Below are 22,174 nucleotides of genomic sequence, written 5' to 3' on the forward strand. Positions count from 1 at the left end.
AGGAGGGAGGGGAGGTTTGAATAGGTAAAGCACAGGAGGTATTTTAGGGCAGAGAGACTATTCTGTGTCATAATATAATGGTATGTACAAGAAACTATGCACTTGTCAAAACCCATAGACCTTTTCAGCACAAAGACTGAACCTTAATGCATGCAAATTATGAACAATTATTTAGGAGGTTGGACAATCCCAGGATGAAAACAGAATGTGACAAAACAATCTAACTTTATTACTCATGTATGAAACAAGCTCACTGAAAGGTGTAGTGAGGGGGAAGTTGCAGACCTATGTAACTCTGGAAATGAGTGGAGTCTATCAAACTAAAGGTAAAAGACGCTGTATATAAACACTGTATTCCAGTTGATAAAATTGTTTACCATGAGGTATGTGTTAACAATTCTGATGCTGCTATATGTGTATACTGGAAATGAATGATTAAATAAGTGGCTGATGGTAGGAGTTAGGTTCCCACTGCTGGAGCAGGAGGTTACAGATGAGCAAGAGGAGGAGGCTCAAATGATTCATGTAGTAATGGATTAGAGTTGGAGCTATCAGTATAAACTCATGTTTAGGTTATAATAGATACAGACGGTTATGCATAGCAATATTTATAGATATGTGTATTTACACAGGTTGGTATACACAGTATATTTCCTTGCTCTGTCAGCTGAGAGGAATGAGAAGCTATGACACACCAGTACAAATGAGCACACCTACCTCCCAGATCTTGGTTTCTAATTTATTCTTCAATGAAAGGAACTAGGGCTCCTTGGAGAAATGGCTGATTATAGTACTGGGACAGGAAATACACAAGATGAGCCTGGAGCAATCTTTTAGCGCCAGAAAGGAAGAAAGTACTCAAAAACAAAAACCACGACCTTGATGGGGCATGCCATAGAGACACAAGAGGCAACGAAAGGAGCCCCTAAAGGCAAAAGCTGGGACAGTTTGAGCAAGGAATATTTTAATCCAAAGAATAAAATAGTCCAAAGTATAGAATAAACATACATGAGTTCATCCTAATACAAGTAAATAAATAAGCAACAATGGACAAATTTCATGTGAAGAAAAATTCCCAAAAATTTATATAGTTACTCTGCCCTCAAAGGGGTAGAGTATAACTCCCCACTCCTTACATATGGACCATGCATAGGGACTTCCCTCCATAGAGTGTACTATGGAAAGGGGGAGAAAAAGAGTAAATGTGCAGTGGAGCCACATAACGAAAACGACTTGAGCCAGGTGATTGAAGTTAAATCAATAGTGATTAAGTCATGTTCCTGACTTTTTTGTTCATGTGTGATATGACGTGATGGAAACGGCACTTTAACTTTGTGGTCCTCTTTCTACAAACACATAACGCAAGTTTAATCATAAGACCAATATTAGAAAGATCTAAGTTGAGAGACATTCTACAAAATACTTCACCAGTATTCCTCAAAACAATCAAAGTCATCAAAAACAGGGAATTTCGGAGACACTGAGGAGCCTGAAGAGACACTACAACTAAATGTAATGTGGTGTTCTGGGCAGGGGATCCTGCAACAGAAAAAGGTAAAAACTAACTAAAAATAAATAAAGCATGAACTTTAGTTAATAATAATGTATTGATGTAGATTTATTAATTATAAAAAATGGACCACACTAATGTAAGAGTTAAATAATAGAGGAAACTGGGTATAGGGTATACAGGAAGTTTCTGTATTAAGCTAACAATTTTTCTGTAAACCAAAAACTATTCTAAAATAAAAATGTTTGTTTAAAAATGATATTTAGAAGCATATACTCATAGAAAAATGATAAGTAGAAGGAGCAATAAAAACAAACAATTAAACCCCTTATTTTACAAGGGAGAAGACTGAGGGTTTACAGTAGGACTCAGTAGCCAGGCTGGCCAAGTAGCTTGTGCTTTGGAGAGGACCTTGAGGAAGGAGTGGTGATCAGTTGCTGAACTTCGCCTTCAGCGACACTGCAACATCATTCATGGTACACAGCAGACACACAATAAATAATTATGAATGATTACTTCCTAAGAACCTCTCCTCTCCTAAGAACCTAACACCCTCACTCATTTATTCATTGACTCATTCATTCATTTAACAAATATTTACTGAGTGACTGGTTTTACTCCTAGAATTATAGTCACTTAAAACCTCTGTCCCAAGGACTGATATTTTGGCAACTTTCCATATCTGACTTTGTAGAAAACACCATTCAGCTGATTTAAGTTTCTGACTGTCCACGTAAGAACTGTTTCAAGTCAAATATGAACAGAAGATGGATGGTGGAAACAGTAAAAGAGAGAGGACTCTGTGGCTCACAGAGAGCAGGTGTGATTCATGCACACTCAAATTATGGGCTACTATTTTTTAAAAAGGTACTGTTATTTTAGGTTCTCTAATTTCTCATTCTATTTTTTTTTTTTTTTTTTTACCATTTATTGTGGCAGCAGGCTAAGAGCACAGTTTTGTCTTGGTTTCCAGTTTGTGCACCACTACTTATCAACTGTGTGATCTTGGCCAAGTGCTTAATTTTTTTGAACCCCAGTTCCCCCGTCTGGAAACTACCTCATGTAAGTAAGTTGCGTGTACTAAATAAGACAACATTTGTAAAATGTTTAGTACACTTGGCAATGCAGTTAATAGCATTATTATTACTAGTATCATTGCTATTATCATTAACATTATGAACTCACCAGATGCTTGTCTCTGTGAAACAACTTCGAGAAGATTAGGGCAATAACTCAGGACCTACAAAAGAATACACGTTGACACACTTAGTCAATCTTTCCATCTTTCTAGGTTTGGTAAGTGAGTAGGTTGCCTCCAACAAATCATAAAATTATTGCTGGACTCTGGGCTGTGATTCCATGGACCAGTCCAATGCCCCTCAGAGACTGCCAGGAAACTAAAAAGGTTATTTTCATGTTCCTTTCCTTCTTGGCCTCTTTTCCTGCCAAAGTTTATTTTCATATTAACATTACCATTCATTCTAACTATTCCATGGGCTCCTAAAAGTGGATAGTTTTCTTGGACACAGGTCTCTCCTGATGTTCATTTTTCTGACTTTATTTCTGCAGTATTTAAAATCATGGTACTCATGGTTACATGAGTAACCTTACAATCTCTGTGTATCAATTCTGTTAAAAAGCCCAGCACTCCCGGGGCGGCGCAGGGGAAGGGGGCTGCCTTACTTTCTATGCCCAGGTGAAAGAGAGCTTGTGTTTGATATTCTGACTAATAAGACTCTCCTGGCTATCCCCATTATAGCCAGGGTTGCCCATCTGGGAATCCTAGCCATTCCCAAGGACATCATACCATCGAAACTGCATTCCAATATGAATGCCTCATGGAAGCATTTCTCTCCCTGCAGGGGAGGTAGCATCAGCTCATCCTCTTACACAACAGCTATCTGGTGATTCTGCTGTCTCTTCAAGGGCCTCACTAATGATTCCTCAGTAGAATCTGTTTTCCTGAGTCTCACTTCAGCAACACAAAGCTAAGTTTGGGTAATAGAGGTTATGTTGTTCAACCCACTTGCAAAAACCATTCTAAGCATAAACGTCCCAGGTTCAGTGGATATCTTAAGGGAAACTTTAAATAGTTTTAATCGAAGAGGAAACTCTTTTACTGAGTTCAAACATAGTTAAGTTAGTAAAATAGCTTGTTTCTTTTTAACTGATGAAAGATTTTAAAGGTAGTTTTAAGAGGTAATTTTGTCTTCAGTTCATCACTATTTCCACAAGCATATTGTCAGTTAGTTTTCAATAAGTGCAATTATTTTGAGGCCCCTTTTGTCAAAGATACTCACATAAAACAAGTCCTACCTCTGTCCTGGGAAGATGTGAGCTGTGAAGGCTGAAACCAGCTGCTGCTTCTCCCCATACTGCCAGCCTTGGTGAGCCCAGAAGGAGTCAAGCCTGAGGGAAATGAGAGAAAGGGGTCAATCATGGAACAGAGGAGCAGCAGATTCTAAATTAGGGCAAATGCATGAGTTCCCAGGTGGACATCAGAGGAAGAACTAACGCACGTTCCTTTTTTTTTTCTCACAAGCTTAAGATGTCTGATATTTGGAATTATTTGTATCTGAGACATCTCTTGAGACTTCATCTGATTGGAAGGATTTGGCTGTTTTTGGTGTTTTTCTTTATTTTTCAATTTTGGGAGGTTTTTTTTTTTTTTAAATACTAATTAGATCCCTTTACAAATTTAATTTCAGTACTTTGAATGTAATTGCTTAAATTCTGTATAAAATGTTTCTCTACTCATGAATCGGTCTTATCACTAATTTGTGAGGATTTTCTATTTCTAACAAACCTGATTGCACCTAAGAGTGACAACATATACCTTTAGAAATAAACACACACATCATCATTATCATCATCAACCTCACCACCATCGTCATCATCATCACATAAAAATACATAGCTGGACTTATTTTCTGGAAATGTGTACACTACATTTGTATGGTTTTACTCAAAATAGAAGCTCTATGTCACATAAAAGGTTTACTTTGGGAGGCTCCTGAGGCCGTCTCAAAGAAACAGGGTGGTCTTCAAAGCTACATAAAGTGGGTTCGATAAGAGGTCTGAGTAACAGCCCATCAGGAAAGAAAACAACAAGGCCTTAAGGCTCCACGTACAGGAAAACTAAGAGTGGTTTCAGATTTGGGCCACAAATTAAAAGCCACAAAGGCAGACTCTGTGATTGCGGGCCTTGGTTTGCAATTAAACTCCTTCTCAAATGGACAACTCCATGTAATGGACATCAGGATGAATGACAAGCAATTATAAGTTCGATAATGTTTAATAATTCTTCCTAGAAATGATAGGAAGTCCAGCTAGTAATAAACACATGTTTGAAAACACAAGGGATTTGGAGGCCAGGGTCGAAATGTGCTTCTTAGGGGAAAACTTTCCTAAGTGGCTCAGAACATGATCCAGAGACAATTAGATAATTACCAAGAGCTGCTGTGTGCCACTTACAGCCAGCATTCATAAGCACAACGCCAAGCATATTGTATGGATCTCAGTGTTGCTGAATATAAAAATGAATCAACTATTTTGAGCAGCTATGAATTCAGAAACAAGGAGAAAAAATGAGCAACACAATAAGGGAAATTTAGACAGAATTAGACACACAGGGAAATAAGAGTAAAACAGAGTAAAGAGAGGATCCATCTACAGGGAATGTTGATTTGCCTTGGCACCATACCTCTGGTTTAGATCTACCTGAGGTAAACAGGACGGATAGCTCTTAAAGTGGAATAAAGGCTAGTTTCCATTTTCCTCCTCATATTCACATATTTCTATACATTTAAATCATGCAAACAAATTAACTCCATCTGTGTATGGCATCATCTTTATTTAGTAAGACTCATAGCAGACTATAAATATGCAAAGGAAATGTGCAGTCCATTGCACACACACCTCTCATCTCCCTTCCTGAAGTCCATGCCACTTGCTCCAGCTTCAGTGAAATAGAGACCAAGCAGAGATTTGACCTCTGTCAGGGCTGGAACTGCTTCTGGTTGTATTGACCTTCACTTTGCTCTGCCTACCTTCATATCAGGGTGTGCATGTGTGGTTCTTCCAACACTGCTGTCATCAGCAGCCTTCCACTCACCTCCATTCTCTTGAAATACTCTTCCTTTAACTTCCATGATGACACTCTCCTAATTTTTCCCCTACTTCTTTGCCTACCTCTTGTCAGTTTCCTTCCCAGTTCTCAACCCAATCCTTAAATGATTCTGCTCTCAGTCCTATCATGAACTCTATAATCTATTCTAAGGGGCAGTACAGCATAATGGTAGGAAACAAAGACACTAGAAATACACTGCCAGGGTCTTGCCATTTTCTGGCTGTGTGTGTGATTTGGGGCAGGTTACCTGGCATCTCTGATGTTCCCCCCATTTATAAAATGGGACTAATAATAGTACCTACTTCATAGGGTTGGAAGGAGAGTGAACGAGTTCAGATGTGTGAAATGCCTGGCACACAGTAAGACCACAGTAAGTTCTTAGTGGTACAACCATGACTTCAGCTATCATTTAGTTAAATAACTCTATTAGTTATTTAGTTGAGATTATTTGATATTGAGTTGATTGGTTCATGAACTAATTCTCTAGACCAGGCTTTTTCCTAAGCTCCAGGTCTATTTAATCAATTGCCTACTAAACATTCTCAATTGTATTTAGGGTTCCTTAAACTCAACATTCACCAACTAACTCATTTCTATTTTCCCACTCCTCCAGCCAAAACTTTTGTATTCTTTTTCCTAGATGAATAACAGCTCTTCCTTTTATATTCTTTTTCTAGATGATTAACAGCACCATCGTCCAAAGACCCAAGCCTTTGAAAGTTAATAAAGTTTCCTATCTCTATGCTAAACATAAACACTTAATTGATCATCAAGTCTTTTCAGTTTTCCTTCCTATCTTCTCTTCTGGACTACAGCAACAGCCGGTATTCTCTGTCTTTAGTCTCCTTTCCTCCCGGGAAACCATCCTTGTTTCACACTGCAGTCAGGCTTTTCATCCTTTTTAATATGTTTTCATCATCTTTCCATTCATCTTCAGGATAAAATCCAATTTTTTTTTAGCATGGCATATGAGGTACTTCACCAATTTGCTGCTGCTTATCTCTCAAATTTCATCTCCTACCATCTTTGAGTTTTAGCCAAATGAAACTACCTATAATCTCCAAAGGCGTCACCCTCTCTTTCACCTTCATGCCTTTGTAATTCAACCTGGAATGCCCTTTCCTCAATTGTCTGTCTAGATAATTCTAACTCCATTACAATATAATCTCTCTAATTCCCAGAACACCACTCCTAATCGAATTTTTTAAAAACCTAAAAGACAGTTAACAGATGTTAGAATTCCAGTATAGTTTGCTGAAAACAGAATAAAATTTATTTTGTGCCTTTATTTCTAAGACACAGAATACATTTCTTTTTTAGTCATCATTTTAGCTTACCATTGACTCGTAATGACTCTTTGGGTGAGAAATGGAAGGGGTGGAATGTGAATTGGAACATATCTTCTACCAAAAATTTGTAAGATATCTAGATGGCTAGGAAAACTGTGGAAAGGGAAGAGGTGCACAGCTAGCCATTCCCTACTTTCCTCTTCTCTCTCTTTCTCTCTCTCTCTCTCACACACGCAGACACACACACACACACACACACACACACTTTTCTTAAGGGAAAAATCACTCTGTGTTCTTTTAAAAATACCTCAGGTTTTATGTTTTATTGCTACCAGAGTCTGCCTCCCTGAGGTTCTTGTATAGACTAGTTATTTCCCTGTGTAAAGAAGCTGTTCAGTTCATTCTCGCCTGGTTTGGAACGAAATGAACACTTCCAAAGGAAGCAGTTCTTGCAGCCTCCTCATCTTCCACTCCCCTCCTCCCCGCAGTCCTGGCTGAAGCAGCGAGTCTGTCGATCCCAGGCCAGAGACAAGGCAGACAAAGGTTCATTTGTAAAGAAGCTCCTTCCAGCACCTCCTCTCTTCTCCTTTTGCTCAAACTCACCCAGTGAGTGTGAGCATTTAAGAAGCATCCTCTGCCAAGAAGACCAAAAGGAAAGAAGAAAAAGGTATGTAATTTTTTCTTTAAAAAAAATGTCAGTTGTTTTACTCCAAACTATTACTATAGATTAGAGCAGAAATGTATGTATGTGTTGAGTCAGAAGAAAAAGACAGAGATCCTCTGAGGAGATGGTGCAGGCACTTTGAAAAATATGATGCTTCCTAGTAGAAAGGCAAATAATCAGATTAAAAGAGAACAGAAAATGTATATTTCTTGACGAGGAATGTCATTTCATTATAGGTTTAAAAAGAGGCAGATTCTTCACTGTCATTTATTGAATGCCCAAATTCACTCTGAATGTTGTCCCACACAACAGGACTTATCCCAGTCCTCAGAACTATGTGAGGATGATGAAGTATATAAGATTGTTTTAAATGCAGCAGCTGTATTACCTATACTACATGAAGTTAACTGCAACATCTAAGAAAGCCAATGTTTTTTGCTTTTAAAAATCCTGATTCCTGAAAAGAAACTGGTACAAATGTGGGACACAAAGAGGGAATTCATTGAATTCATCCTTGGTGTCCACTCTTGGAACACAACAGTGTCTGTACTGCTAATATAAAGAGAACACTTTTTCCCTCTGAGACTTAGAAAAATTCCTCTTTAAAATTCCTTAACTTAGTTACACAGGCTTTGAAAAGCTCTCCCAAATGCTGGTCCCTTTCTCCAGTGATGATGATTTACTGTGTCCAGGAAAAGAAGGAGAATGATGCAAGACTGAATATTAATATCATCTTCTGGCATGCTCTAAGAGCCTGATCACTTTTCGGGAGGATGTGGATTATGTTTTTCTATGGATGAAGTTATCTTAGATATTTAAGATGATATGTCTGTTTTAAGGATCTTTAAGCAGCTTATTCACTGTTTAATACTACTTCTGTTCTTTAACACATATTTTGGGAAATTTCACTTCAGGACTCAGTTCTTCTAACAAAAACATTTACTAAGGACTCAGTCATTCTAACAAAAACGTCTTCTAAGGCAGTTAATAAGAAAAAAAGAGAACTTAAAAAAAAACAGTGATTTTCATCCTCCAAGAAAGATGAATGGAAAACATCACAGACTGGGCAGCAATTTTAATCTCTCCCAACTATAATTTTGATATTTCAAATGTCAAGTTCTGGGCTGGAGTTTTCATTTGCTTTTGCAGCTTTGCTTCTCTCTTGCTGCTTTTTTGAAAGCAGTCCGAAAATGGACTGTCTTTTCTGTCTAATTCATCAACTCTGTTTCACGCCACTGCTCTTAATACCAGTTCCCAGAACTGACATCAGCTGCCTGTATGAGCATTTGCACCATAAATGTCTGAACACTTAAACTACATGGTCCTGTTAGTTTTGGCAATTAAATGAGATAATTTTTCTTTTTAAGTCTGCATTTAACTCCAGCCATTCAAAAGCTTGCTTGTGCTGAATGCCCAAAATTTGCAATTCCCTACCAAAGGATGGTAGCAATGATTTATTGTTTAGTTGGAAATGTCTTGCTCATAATCCTGTATCCTCTGCAATGATCTATTAAAACTTACAACACTATTAGGATATAAATGGTATCATACATTTGGAACCATGTTAATTACATAAAATCGAATTTATGAAAACAATGGATAACTACCTAAGCTTCTCTTGCTCACTCCTTCTAATTTTTAGTATGTAACTTTGTTTTCTTTTGTAATTTGAGTGTACTCCAGGAGGAATTTTAAGTACATGTACCTCAACCGAAAAAGAAAAAAAAGACCAATTTGCTTCAAATTGGCCAAAATCATTTCACTCTTGTTACCACTTGAACATATATGCTTTTGATGGATTGCCAAGGATTAAGTTTCGTGTCCTCTAATGAAAACAACCACCAATGTATCCCAGGAACACACTGGGTCAGAAATTTTTCCATTTGCTAAATAATAGTTAAAGCTATTTATCTGTACTTAAGTACAGGAAGAACAGAATTCTGCATTTAAAACATGTAGTTTACTTTATTTTATTTATTTGAGACGGAGTCTGGCTCCGTCACCCAGGCTGGAGTGCAGTGGTGCAATCTCAGCTCACTGCAACCTCTGCCTTTGCGGTTCAAGTGATTCTCCTGCCTCAGCCTCCTGAGTAGCTGGGACTACAGGCGCACGACACCACTCCCAGCTAATATTTGTATTTTTAGTAGAGTCGAGGTTTTACCATGTTGGCGAAGATGGTCTCAATCTCTTGACCTCGTTATCTGCCCACCTCTGCCTCCCAAAGTGCTGGGATTACAGACGTGAGCCATTGTGCCTGGCCAAAACATGTAATGTATAATGCGTTCTCACACACACACACACATACACACACTCACACACACAACTACCAGTAGGTACTTGCCAGGTGTGGAACTTTCCATTGTAGTATGTGACTGAGACTGCGGCAAAAAAAACAAAAAACAAACAAACAAACAAAAAAACAATTTTATGCTCTGGCATGAAAATAGAAGAGGTATGTGGTATGACAATTTACCTACTTATTTTTCCAGAAATTTATTTGTTCATTTCACTGAAGGAAATTTTTTGAACACTTACTGTGAGCTCAGCATTGAAGCAGACACTCTTCTTCAATACAAAAGAAGTAGAAGTTACAATACTTGCTGACTTGATGTTAGCATCTCTTCTTCCAGTCCTCTGAATATTGAATTTCCCTAGCCTCAGCCCTTTGCCTCATCTCTTCTGGGTCTACCCTTACTGCCCTGCCAGACCCATAGCTATAGATACTATCAATAAATATCCTGATTGCACTCAAATTTGTATTTCCAGCCCTGATCTTTAGACTCACATTCAACTGCCTATTCAACATCTTCACTTGGATATCTAATAGGCATCTCAAACCTAACTTGTCTAAAAACTCATTCCTGGATTCCTGCCAAAATTGGCTCCTTCCAATTCTTCCTCAGTTGAACAAATGGCAACACCATTCAAGCCAAAAACCCAAGAATCATCCTTGATTCTTTCCCTCTTGCCTCATATCTCCCATCGGTTCTCACCAAAAGTCTCTTTTCTTCTATTTCCAATCTTGTCCCACCACAATACATCTTCACAGACCAGCCAGGGATTTTTTTAAAAAGGCATAAATCAGATCATGCTACTGTTCTCTCAAAATCTTCCAATGGCTTCTTAATATACCCAATACAATCTGAACTCTTTACATATCTTCTAGGCCCTTTATGATTGTTCCCAATCTTCCTTCTTGGCTATAGGTAAATTCACATAATAACCAATTCACTAAATAATTAATCAGCTTTCTGAATTTCCCACTCCCCATATTCAATTGTAGTCATGTTCTCCAAATGGTTAACCAGCTTATAAAAATGTCGACAATGACAAGGCATTATTTACTCAAATTCACAGTTCTTGTAGGACAGATTATACGTAAGTGCTTTGGGAACATAGAGCAAAGGAGCTATGAGAGTAGTATTGTCTGGAATCAGGGAAGGATTCTTAGAAGATATGAGTGTGAGGTTTGTCCTTCATGGATGCTTTGGTCAGAAATTAATACCAAGGGAAGGGGTGAGAAGGAACAACAAGGCAGAGACACATACATAGGATTAAAGAGATGAGTGGCTTGACTGCCTGGCTAGCTGAACAGGAATGAATGATAGATGTGGAGACAAAGTGAAAGGAAGGCCTTAGGTTAGTTCTAAGAAGTCCACATATTCTTTTAGACAACATAAAATCTCTGTAGGCTCTTGCCTAGAATAAAAAATATGTTTTTGGAAAAGCATTCATTTTCAAGTATGCGCCAAGCATTGTATTAGCCACTGGTGTATGGTAATGAACAAAATAAATTGTTGTCGTGGAGCCTTTGGTCTAATGAGAATGACAGACATAAAATGAGTAAATTCACAAATATATAATTTAAATTGTGATAAATATCTTAAGGAAAAGAAAAGGGCACTATGAAAGAATAAGGTTGAAACTACCTTAGATTGAAAGGCCGTGGAAGGAATGACATTTAAACTGAGACCTAAAAGTCAAAACAGCCAAAAAAAGAACATTCCTGGTAGAGAGAGCAACATATAGAAAGACCATAATAGAAGAAAAAGGTTTCCTTTTAATTATAGGAAATACTCTATACATCTTTATTGTTAAATGCAACAAAATAGCATAAGAAAATATGAAACTCATTGATAAAGATAAGTGTATATACACATACTGACTACTATATTACTAAAATGGTTTCCATTTAATTCTAGCATAAAAGTTAAAAGACAAAAGTATTAAAATAACTATAATTTAAAATATGTTTGTGGATACCCAATATAAATAGATGTAAATTGTGACATCAATAACATAGTGTGGTGAGAGAGAATTAAAAGAGTAGAGTTTTTGTATGTGATTGAAGTTAAGTTGTTATCACCTCAAAACAGACTTATAATTATAATTTTTTTTTTTTTTTTTTTGAGATGGAGTCTCTCTCTGTCACCCAGGCTGGAGCGCAGTGGCGCTGATCTCAGCTAACTACAACCTCTACCTCCTGGGTTCAAGCGATTCTCCTGCCTCAGCTTCCCCAGTAGCTGGGGCTACAGGCGCCCGCCACCACACCCAGCTAATTTTTGTATTTTTAGTAGAGAAGGGGTTTCACCGTGTTAGCCAGGATGTTCTCAATCTCCTGACCTCGTGATCCGCCTGCCTCGGCCTCCCAAAGTGCTAGGATTACAGGTGTTAGCCACTGCGCCCGGCCAATTATAAAATATTTTATGTAAGCCTCATGGTAACCACAATGGAAATACCTATAGCAGTTTACACAAAAGAGAAAGGAATCAAAGTGTATCAGGAAAAGGAGAAGAAGAAGAAGGAGGAGGAGGAGGAGGGGGGGGGAAGAGGAGGGAGGAGGAAGGAGGAAGGAGGAGAAGAAAACAACAACCAACAAAACACAAAGGAAGACAAGGCAGGGGAAAAAGCACCAAAGAACTACAAGACAACTAGAAACAATAAGCTAAATGGCAATAGTAAATTCTTCCCTATCAATAATTACTTTAAGTGTAAATGGATTAAACTCTCCAATCAAAAGACTTAGGGTTGCTGAAAGAAAAAAAAACAATATATAACTATATGATTTCTGCAAGTGACTTACTTAACATTTAAGGACACACACAAGCTGAAAGTAAAGAAATGAAAAAAGATATTCCATGCATATGGTAACTGAAAGAAAGCAGAGTGGACTATTTTATATCTGACAAAATAGACTATAAGTAGAAAACTGTCACAAGAGACAAAGAAGAAAATATAATGATGAAAGGGTCAACCCACCAGCAAGCTGTAACAATTATATACACACCTAACATCAGAGCACATAAATATATAAAACAAATGTTGACCGAACTAAAATAAGAAACAGACAGCAACACAGTAATAGTAGGAAACTGCAATACTCCACTTTTAGTAATGGATAGAATAACCAGACAGAAAATCAACAAAGGAAGAGTGGACTTCAACACCAGTATAGATCAAATGGACCTAACAGACATATATAGAACATTCAGGTCAGCAGCAGAAGAATACACATTCTTCTCAAGTACATACAGAAAATTCTCCATGATCGATCATATTCGGTCACTTAAACCATGACCTATAAAAAGCCCATTGGAAGATATTATTTATATATGCTGGATTGTGATGCACTGTAACACTACAATGTCTTGCTCCATTAAATCTGAAAATATATAAAATGAAGTAGATCTCATTTTAGACTTTTCTTTCACTAATGTTTGGAGGTAGGAATTAAATTGGATATTGATAATTCTAAGGAAATATACAGCCAAAGCCAAAAATGGCTAACTCAAATTAGAATGTGAGACAAAGAAAATCTGAAACACTTAGGAGTATGAAGAAATACTTTGTTTCTAATCTAGAGGAAAAAAAAAAGCAATAAATGTATTTATTTAAAAATCAATGATCTTATCTAAAATGATTTACCTTTAAAATATACCTAATCACTAAAAACTTCATACCAAAAATTTCCATTCCACAATACTGTTTTCTTTTCTTTTCTTTTTTTCTGAGACGGAGTCTTGCTCTGTCGCGCAGGCTGGAGTGCAGTGGCTTGATCTCGGCTCACTGAAACTTCCATCTCCCAGGTTCAAGCCATTCTCAAGTAGCTGGGATTACAGGCGCACGCCACCATGCGTGGCTAATTTTTGTATATTTAGTAGAGACAGGGTTTCGCCATGTTGGGCAGGCTGGTTTTGAACTCCTGACCTCAGGTGATCTGCTGGCGTCGGTCTCCCAAAGTGCTGGGATTACAGGTATGAGCCACCATGTCTGGCTATTCTACAATATTGTTTTCTTTCCAAGTACAATATCCAAAGAGAAATATCCTCTATCTGTTTTCCCTCTTTCCAAGGAGGGAAAGATACTTTGGCACCTGTTAACGAGATAAAATCTGAATGGCTCTAGATTCTAATTCTGGTTCCTCCACTATTTTGCTATTTTTCCTTTACTACGATAGTCTCCATTTTCTTCACATCTAATATAGAAACCAGAGAAGTCTAATTGGATAGATACTTAATATTCTATAGTTCTATGCAAATCCTGTACTTGAAAAATTATCTCCTAGAAGAGAAATTAGAATTGTTGGTATGACTTCAGGGTTCAAACTAGGATTGGTGGGTGGAAGCTACAGAAAAATATTTTACAATAAGGGAAATGTTAGAAATGTATCAATGGGATATGTTGACTTAGTCAATAATGAGTTCCCCATCATGGTAGGGGTTCATGGTAGGCTAGATAATTATAAGGCAGGAATTCAAGCCTTCGTTTTCAAGTGCAGCTAAGATGAAGTCATCTATGTGGGATAAAAATCCAAACGTTACTAAAAATTTGCAACAATGGGTACTAAAATACTTCTGGAAGTTAAAAAACAATCAAACTATAAATATATGTGTATACTATCATCTGTCATTATCAACATAAATGAGTTTTTTGTTTCTGTCAGGAGGGGACCCAGCTTCTTTGACAATGTTGTTAGGATGTAAGATAATGTAAGGTAAAGAACCACTGTATTCAATTATGTTATTTGTTCTAGAAATTTGCCTGAGTTTATACCACCTTAAAAAGCAGGTGTTCTCTACTGAATGTTCAAAATATATATGGCTTTGGGTACTTCTTAAATGCAGATTTCAGCTCTCACCAACACTTCCTCCCTGCCTACAGCATGTGTGTGACTGTGTGTGTGTATGTGTGTGTGTATCAAGGTCTCACTCTGCCACCCCCAGTAGAGCAGTGGCACAATCATGGTTCACTGCAGCCTCAGACTCCTGGGCTCAAGTGATCCGGAGTAGCTGGCAGGACTACAGGCACATGCCAGCATGCCTGGCTAAGTTTTTAATTTTTTGTAGAGACAGGGTCTCACTATGTTGCTCAGACTGGTCTCAAACTCCTGGGCTCAAGCAATCCTGTACACCAGCCTCCCATGCTGAGATTACAGGCATGAGCCACTGTGCCTGGCCCAGAAGCCTCAGAATTTGATTTTTAACAAATATTCCAAATGGTTTTTTATCATACATGGTCATAAAACTACACTTTGAGAAACACAAACAGGATTGTAGAAAAGGCCAACTCCCATTCTTTCTAGCCAAGAGTTTATAAGCATGCTACAGAACTTCATTCAGATGAATTCTATCTTTAAAAAACAAACATTGACACATTTTGGTCTTTCTTCTATTTTAGGGCCAAAAGCCAAAATGAAATTGATGGTACTTGTTTTCACCATTGGGCTAACTTTGCTGCTAGAAGTTCAAGCCATGCCTACAAATCGACTCTCTTGCTACAGAAAGATACTAAAAGATCGCAACTGTCACAACCTTCCGGAAGGAGTAGCTGACCTGACAGAGATTGATGTCAATGTCCAGGATCATTTCTGGGATGGGAAGGGATGTGAGATGATCTGTTACTGCAACTTCAGTGAACTGCTCTGCTGCCCAAAGTAAGGAAATGAAATCACAAAGTGTATTGCCCAGAAATGTATGTAGAACAACTTTTAGCTACATCTTCGTAATAGGTTTGCTGAAATTAATAACCCTTTTAGTAAAATCCTGTTCAAATCCCAGCTCTTTTCTAGAATAATCATTATTGTGTAAAGAACTAAATGCTTTCATTTAAATGAAAGTTCAAAGGGAATTTAGCTGAGTTTAATAAAAGTAAATAAAATCCAGAAAATAATACTTCAATCTATTAAATTCTAAACTCCCCATCTGATTTTTACCACACACACACACAAATCTACCAGTAGCAGAAGTTAAGCTCAAGGTTGAAATCTTAAACCAACTTGAAAACCAATAAAAGGTTTTAGATAACAGATCCCAGTGAGGCTGGGCCCGGTGGCTCATGCCTGTAATCCCAGCACTTTGGGAGGCTGAGTTGGGCAGATCACCTGAGATCAGGAGTTCGAGACCAGCCTGGCCAACATGGTGAAACCCCGTTTCTCCTAAAAATACAAAATTAGCTGGGCGTGGTGGCACGTGCCTGTAATCCCAGCTACTCAGGAAGCTGAGGCAGGAGAATCACTTGAACCTGGAAGGCTGAGGTTGTAGTGAGCCGAGATCACACCATTGCACTCCAGCCTGGCAACAAGAGTGAAACTCCATCTCAAAAAACAAAACAAAACAAAAACTCAATGAATGGATCAATTCACTGAACAGAAAAGTTTAGTAATGATCAAAAATAAATTTCTAGTTCTATGTATAAGTTAACCAGAAATGAACTAGATAGAAGTTCAAGACAATTTATCTACCATTATTTTCTACTTATATTTTAAGTATAAATATTTATTGATTTATTTACTATCGTTTTGTACTTAAAATACAAGCATACATGGTGAAACCCCGTCTCTATAAAAATACAAAAAAAAAAAAATTAGCCAGGCATGGTGGCACACACCTGTAATCCCAGCTACTTGGTAGGCTGAGACAGGAGAATCACTTGAACCCAGGAGGAGGAGGTTGCAGTGAGCCTAGATCATGCCATCGCACTCCAGCCTGGGTGACAAAGCAAGACTTAACCTCAACAACAACAACAACAAAAAAGGTGTAAAATGATGGTAGACAAATTAATAAATATTTTTAGTTCTTGATTTTAAAATCATTTCCCCCTGGTTATTGAAGAATCTTTCAAATCCCATGATCTTGGATATTTCATACTGAAATTAGCTTTTTCAAATTACTTTCAACAGATGTCATCATATTTTCATCCTTCTAAGAAATCTGTGAAATAGAAAAGGTAGATATAACCATCTTACCAAGGAAAGGTGCAGAGAGTTGAAATGACCAGTACTATCCCACATAACTAGCTAATATCAACACTGAGATTAGAACCCATGTGTTCTGATTCAGAACAGATTTTTCATCTACCAAGCCAGCTGGTTCTCAAAGTGTGGTTCCCAGAACAGCAACTTCAGCATCACCTGAGTTTTAAAAATTGCATATCCATCCTTGGACTCCACCCCAGACTTACTAAATCGAAACTCTGGAGGTAGGACTCAGCAATTATGTTTTTTGGGGGTTTTTTTGTTTTTTTTTTTTTTTTTGAGATGGAGTCTCGTTCTGTTGCTCAGGTTAGAGTACAGTGGCGCGATCTCGGCTCACTGCAAGCTCTGCCTCGGGTTCACGCCATTCTCCTGCCTCAGCTTCCCGAGTAGCTGGGACTACAGGCGCCTGCCACCATGCCCAGATAATTTTTTTTTTTTGTATTTTTTCAGTAGAGATGGGGTTTCACTGTGTTAGCCAGGATGGTCTTGATCTCCTGACCTCGTGATTCGCCGGCCTCAGCCTCTCAAAGTGCTGGGATTACAGGTGTGAGCCACCGCACCGGGCTGGGACCCAGCAATTATGCTTTAACAAACCTGCCAGGTGATTCTAATGCATAGTAAAGTTTAAGAATCACTGCACTAAACAATGATGCCAAGAACTTGAGTTAATTAATCTCATGAAGTGACAATTTTTCCTGTACTACATAAATGAAATGCCAAATAATATTAAAATGCCATGTTTGCTTTTTTTGTATGACTTGAAAACAGTTTACTGAAATGGACTTACATTTATATTATAATATAATTTTGCGATTATCTCTGTTAATGGATGAGAACAGCAGTGTAGATGTACTTGATTTTGGGAAAATCAAAGAGAAATACTACTAAGTATATTTCTAATAAGCCATAATTATAATATCACCTTGCATTTGTATATAATTTTGTATTATTCCATGCATTTTTATATATTACTTTATGTGATCTTTTCAGCCAGGGAAAGTTGAGTAGCTTTGTAACATTTCTCCTTTCCCCATAAAACCTAGAAATTTATTTAATAAACAAGAAATGTTGAATCTTCTGTTTCCTAACTGCAGATTTAAACTTCATGGCCTCTCCCCATATAAGAGACATGAAATTGTATACATGGCCATAAAGTTTTGAAATTACCTAATATTTCTTTTTCTTCATAGATAAACGATAGCATGATATCAATGGCAAATGGGGGGAAGTAGACAAATCAATAACCTTCTTGGTCTTTGTTGCTTCTGTGGCAAGTCCTCCCACACATCTCTTTACATTTTAGTCACCTAAAAAGAATAATCATAATTGAAATCCTGGAAATCACTGTCTATTTTTAACCTAGAAAAGACTGACTAATAGCCTTAAGGTGAATTTAATTGATGCTCTACTTTCTTTCAGAGATGTCTTCTTTGGACCAAAGATCTCTTTCGTGATTCCTTGCAACATTCACTGAGAATCTTCATGTATTCTGGAGAACACCATCCCTGATTTCCCACAAACTGCACTACATCAGTATAACTGCATTTTTAGTTTCTATATAGTGCAATAAAGCATAGATTCTATAAATTCTTACTTGTCTAAGACAAGTAAATCTGTGTTAAACAAGTAGTAATAAAAGATAATGCAGTCTAATTTTTCTCTGTGGACATTGTTGGCATTGGTTAGAAATGTAATCTATGAGGTGTTCATTATACTCAGTTAGAGAGTTCTGCCCCCGAGATGAAGAGCCATAGGCATGGCTCAAGGATAGAAAATACTTTCAGTCCTTAGTTGACAGTTACTAACCATGCATTGAAAGAACCAAGTATAAGTTGAGATTCTTGGAAGGGAGGTAGAAATTTTCTCGTAAGAAGGAAAAAGAGACCAGCCTGGGCAATATAGTGAGACCCCCTCTTTACAAAAAAATTTAAAAATTAGCAGGTTGTGGGTGCCCACACCTGTAGTTCTAGTTACTCAAGAGGGTCATTTGAATTTAGGAGTTTGAGTCTGCAGTGAGCTATGATTGTGCTACTGCACTCTAGCCTGGGTGACAGAGCAAGACCCTGTCTCAAAAAAAAAAAAAAAAAGGAAAAGGGAGGAAAAGGAAAAAGCGAACAATATTTGAGCGAATATTATGTATGCTAATAACTTTAAGTACATTTCAGGCTGGGACTGGTGGCTAATGCCTGTAATCCTAGCATTTTGGGAGGCCAAGGTGGGAAGATCACTTGAGCCTAGGAGTTTGAGACCAGCCTGGGCAACACAGTGAGATCCTGTCTTTACAAAAAAATTTAAAAATTAGCCGAGCATGGCAGCATGCACCTGTAGTCCCAGCTATTTGGGAGGCTGAGGTGGGAGGATCACTTGAGCCCAGAAATTCAAGGCTGCAGTGAGCTAAGATGATGCCACTGAACTCTACCATGGAACCACAGAGTAAGACTCTGTCTCAAACAAACAAATAAACAAAAACCAAGAACTTTAAGCACATTTCATTTTACTCTCTTAAAAAATGACAACAAAAGCCTTTAAGGTAAATGTTCTCAGCCCCATTTTTCAGCTGCTAACTCAAATTTAAGATATTTGCTAAAAATCAAGGCAGATTTTCAAAAGACTTCCAATTCCAAAGCCCATATGTCACACACAGATGTATCCTTAAAACCATGATACATTTCCTAAAGTGTCCATTTTTGCTTGAGAATAACAAAACACACATTAAAAGAAACATAATGGATGAGAATTTAAAAGTCTCATAAATTTTAAAAGTAAATAAAACTGGCAAATTCAAAGGTATTTTCTGATTGTTAGAGGAGACAGCTTTGGATTATGGCCCCATATCTTAAGAGGTATGTGACTCATATTGACCGTCAGAGGTAATGTCAGAAAGTCTTTCATGTTATAAAAATGTATTCAATGCCTGCTAAGTGCCAGACATTATTAAAATCTGGGATATAGTAATGAATAAAATGGACTTATCCGCTTGGAACTTGTGCTCTAACAAAGGTGTGATTGTTATATACAAATAATTATTTATAAATATGAAGCCTGTACAGAGAAGTATAGGGCGCTATACAAAGTATTGTGGGGAAAAGTTTGAGAAACACCATACCACACAGGCAATCTGGGAGATATAATTTTGTGAATAAAAGTGACATTATGTCATTAAAATACATCCTTGGAGGTCCCTGATCTGTTTCTGAAGACCACACCCAGAACACTGTCTGAAATCTAATCTGTGTTTAATAGTGTTACTGGGCTAGAAGACCAAACCCAGAACAGTGTCTGGTATCTAATCTGTGTTAAATAAGTGTTACTGGGCTGGATCAAAAAATTTTGAGGTAGTCACAATTCAGTGTCAAAGTCTATATAAACACGGCTGGGTGCGGTAGCTCACGTCTGTAATCCCAGCACTTTGGGAGGCCGAGGTGGGTGGATCACGAGGTCAGGAGATCAAGACCATCCTGGCTATCATGGTGAAACCCGTCTCTACTAAAAATACAAAAAAAAAAAAAAAAAAATTAGCTGGGCCTGGTGGCCGGCGCCTGTAGTCCCAGCTACTTGGGAGGCTTAGGCAGGAGAATGGCGTGAACCCGGGAGGCGGAGCTTGCAGTGAGCCGAGATCTTGCCACTGCACTCCAGCCTGGGCAACAGAGTGAGACTCCGTCTCGGGGGAAAAAAAAAAAAAAAAAGAAAGAAAGGCTATATAAACACAAGTCAGAACATGTTTTCGAATAGTGTGACCTCCTATAAAATACATGAAGTGAAATTGTAAAATAATATAGATAGGTAGGTAGGTAGATAGTATTAGTTGTTTTATCGAGATAGCATGTGATTTGACTGGCCTTTCTTCACTGAATCGACCGGTCATGAAATCAGACTAACTCAATAATGAAAGTTTCATATCTATTCTGGAACGGTGCATAGAATAGGTAAATTAAAAAAACTATCAGCAAACCAGTTTTATTTTCTGCTTGGTAGGAACTCTTCTTGATGGGGAAAAAAGCATTAAAGATCCAGTGTCTCCATTTACAAATGATACATCAGCATAAGGACATATGTGAGACAACAATGGCTTTTTAATAAGTGTTCCCTTATTACTGCAATCAAAGCCTGGTAAGAAAAATTGTATCTAAAAAAGCTAAATATTTAATAAATAAAATTTTATAAATTATTCATCATAATGTCTCCTTTCTGAAAATATGAAATTCAGTTACTTCTTTTAGAAATAAATGCAGTATACAAGTACACAACCTTCTTTATATTACAAAATAAATGTAAAAACATACATTCACACAACTTACCTTATACAACTATTTCTCTGACTTGGTCAATGCATTTTTTAAAACAATAGATTTTTATTTATTTATTTATTTATTTATTTTTTGAGACTGAGTCTCACTCTGTCACCCAGGCCAGAGTACAGTGGCACGATCTTGACTCACTACAACCTCTGCCTCCCAGTTTCAAGTGATACTTGTGCTTCAGGCTCCTGAGTAGCTGGGACTACAGGCACCTGCCACAATGCTCAGCTAATTTTTGTATTCTTTTAGTAGAAATGAGGTTTCGCCATGTTGGACAGGCTGGTCTTGAACTCCTGGCCTCAAATGATCTGCCTGCTTTGGCCTCCCAAAGTGCTAGGTTTACAGGCATGAGTTTTTCCAATAGATTTTAGTTATAAGACAACTAAACTTTATTAAAATTTTATTATTCTTCTAAACACCATCTTGCAGCAACTGAATGAGATAGGTACTGATATTATCCTTGTTCTATAGACAAAAATGCTAAGGTTTAAAGATATTAAGTAGTTTGTCTAAGTTTACATTATCAATGAGCAATCGAGCCAGATTTTGAATATGGCCAGTCTTACACTAGCATCTAGAGTCTTAACCACTATGTTGTTTAACAGCATTAACTAACCTATTATTTCCTTTACAGAAATGCAAACTTTTCCTTGGATAGGACACACAATTGTACACTTCAGATAGCTCATATATGCTAAAAGCTTACTGAACAAGTATTTCTGTATTTTTATCTTTGACTTTCTAAATCATTGTTCTTACTGTGAATCCCACGTTACTGAGCACAAAGTTGATGGTAATACATACAAATAGCTTACCTCTTTTTGATTAAAATTCATCTTTTCTTCATTGTAATTCATAGAGACTTGTTGAACATTTTGGCTTGCTGGGATTAGGTACTGATCCTAAAGGATTATTACAGAATTGGAAGGAAGATGGAGAAACCAAAACAATGAGCAACATCTATTGGGGGAAAAAAAGGACAAGGGAGGAACATTCACAGATCATTTTGTGACTTTAACATACTTATAATT

At 37.5% G+C, this 22,174-nt stretch overlaps 1 protein-coding gene and 1 long non-coding RNA gene across 2 annotated transcripts; one reads left to right on the plus strand and one right to left on the minus strand.

The window, feature by feature from the left end:
* The first annotated feature begins 305 nt into the window (after positions 1-305).
* SCRG1 (stimulator of chondrogenesis 1) lies at positions 306-18,498 on the plus strand. Its single transcript, XM_009207878.4, has 3 exons — positions 306-326; positions 15,270-15,525; positions 18,265-18,498. The coding sequence occupies exons 2-3, from the start codon at positions 15,284-15,286 to the stop codon at positions 18,317-18,319; spliced, it is 297 nt and encodes a 98-aa protein (XP_009206142.4). The 5' UTR covers positions 306-326; positions 15,270-15,283; the 3' UTR covers positions 18,320-18,498.
* LOC116274118 lies at positions 2,414-7,105 on the minus strand. The gene is made up of 2 exons (XR_004182606.1): positions 3,827-7,105; positions 2,414-2,750 (listed from the first exon to the last, which is right to left on the minus strand). It is a non-coding gene; the product is annotated as an uncharacterized LOC116274118 (long non-coding RNA).
* Positions 18,499-22,174: the final 3,676 nt, after the last annotated feature.

Source organism: Papio anubis, chromosome 3 (assembly GCF_008728515.1).
Source record: "Papio anubis isolate 15944 chromosome 3, Panubis1.0, whole genome shotgun sequence".
NCBI classification, from domain to species: domain Eukaryota; kingdom Metazoa; phylum Chordata; class Mammalia; order Primates; family Cercopithecidae; genus Papio; species Papio anubis.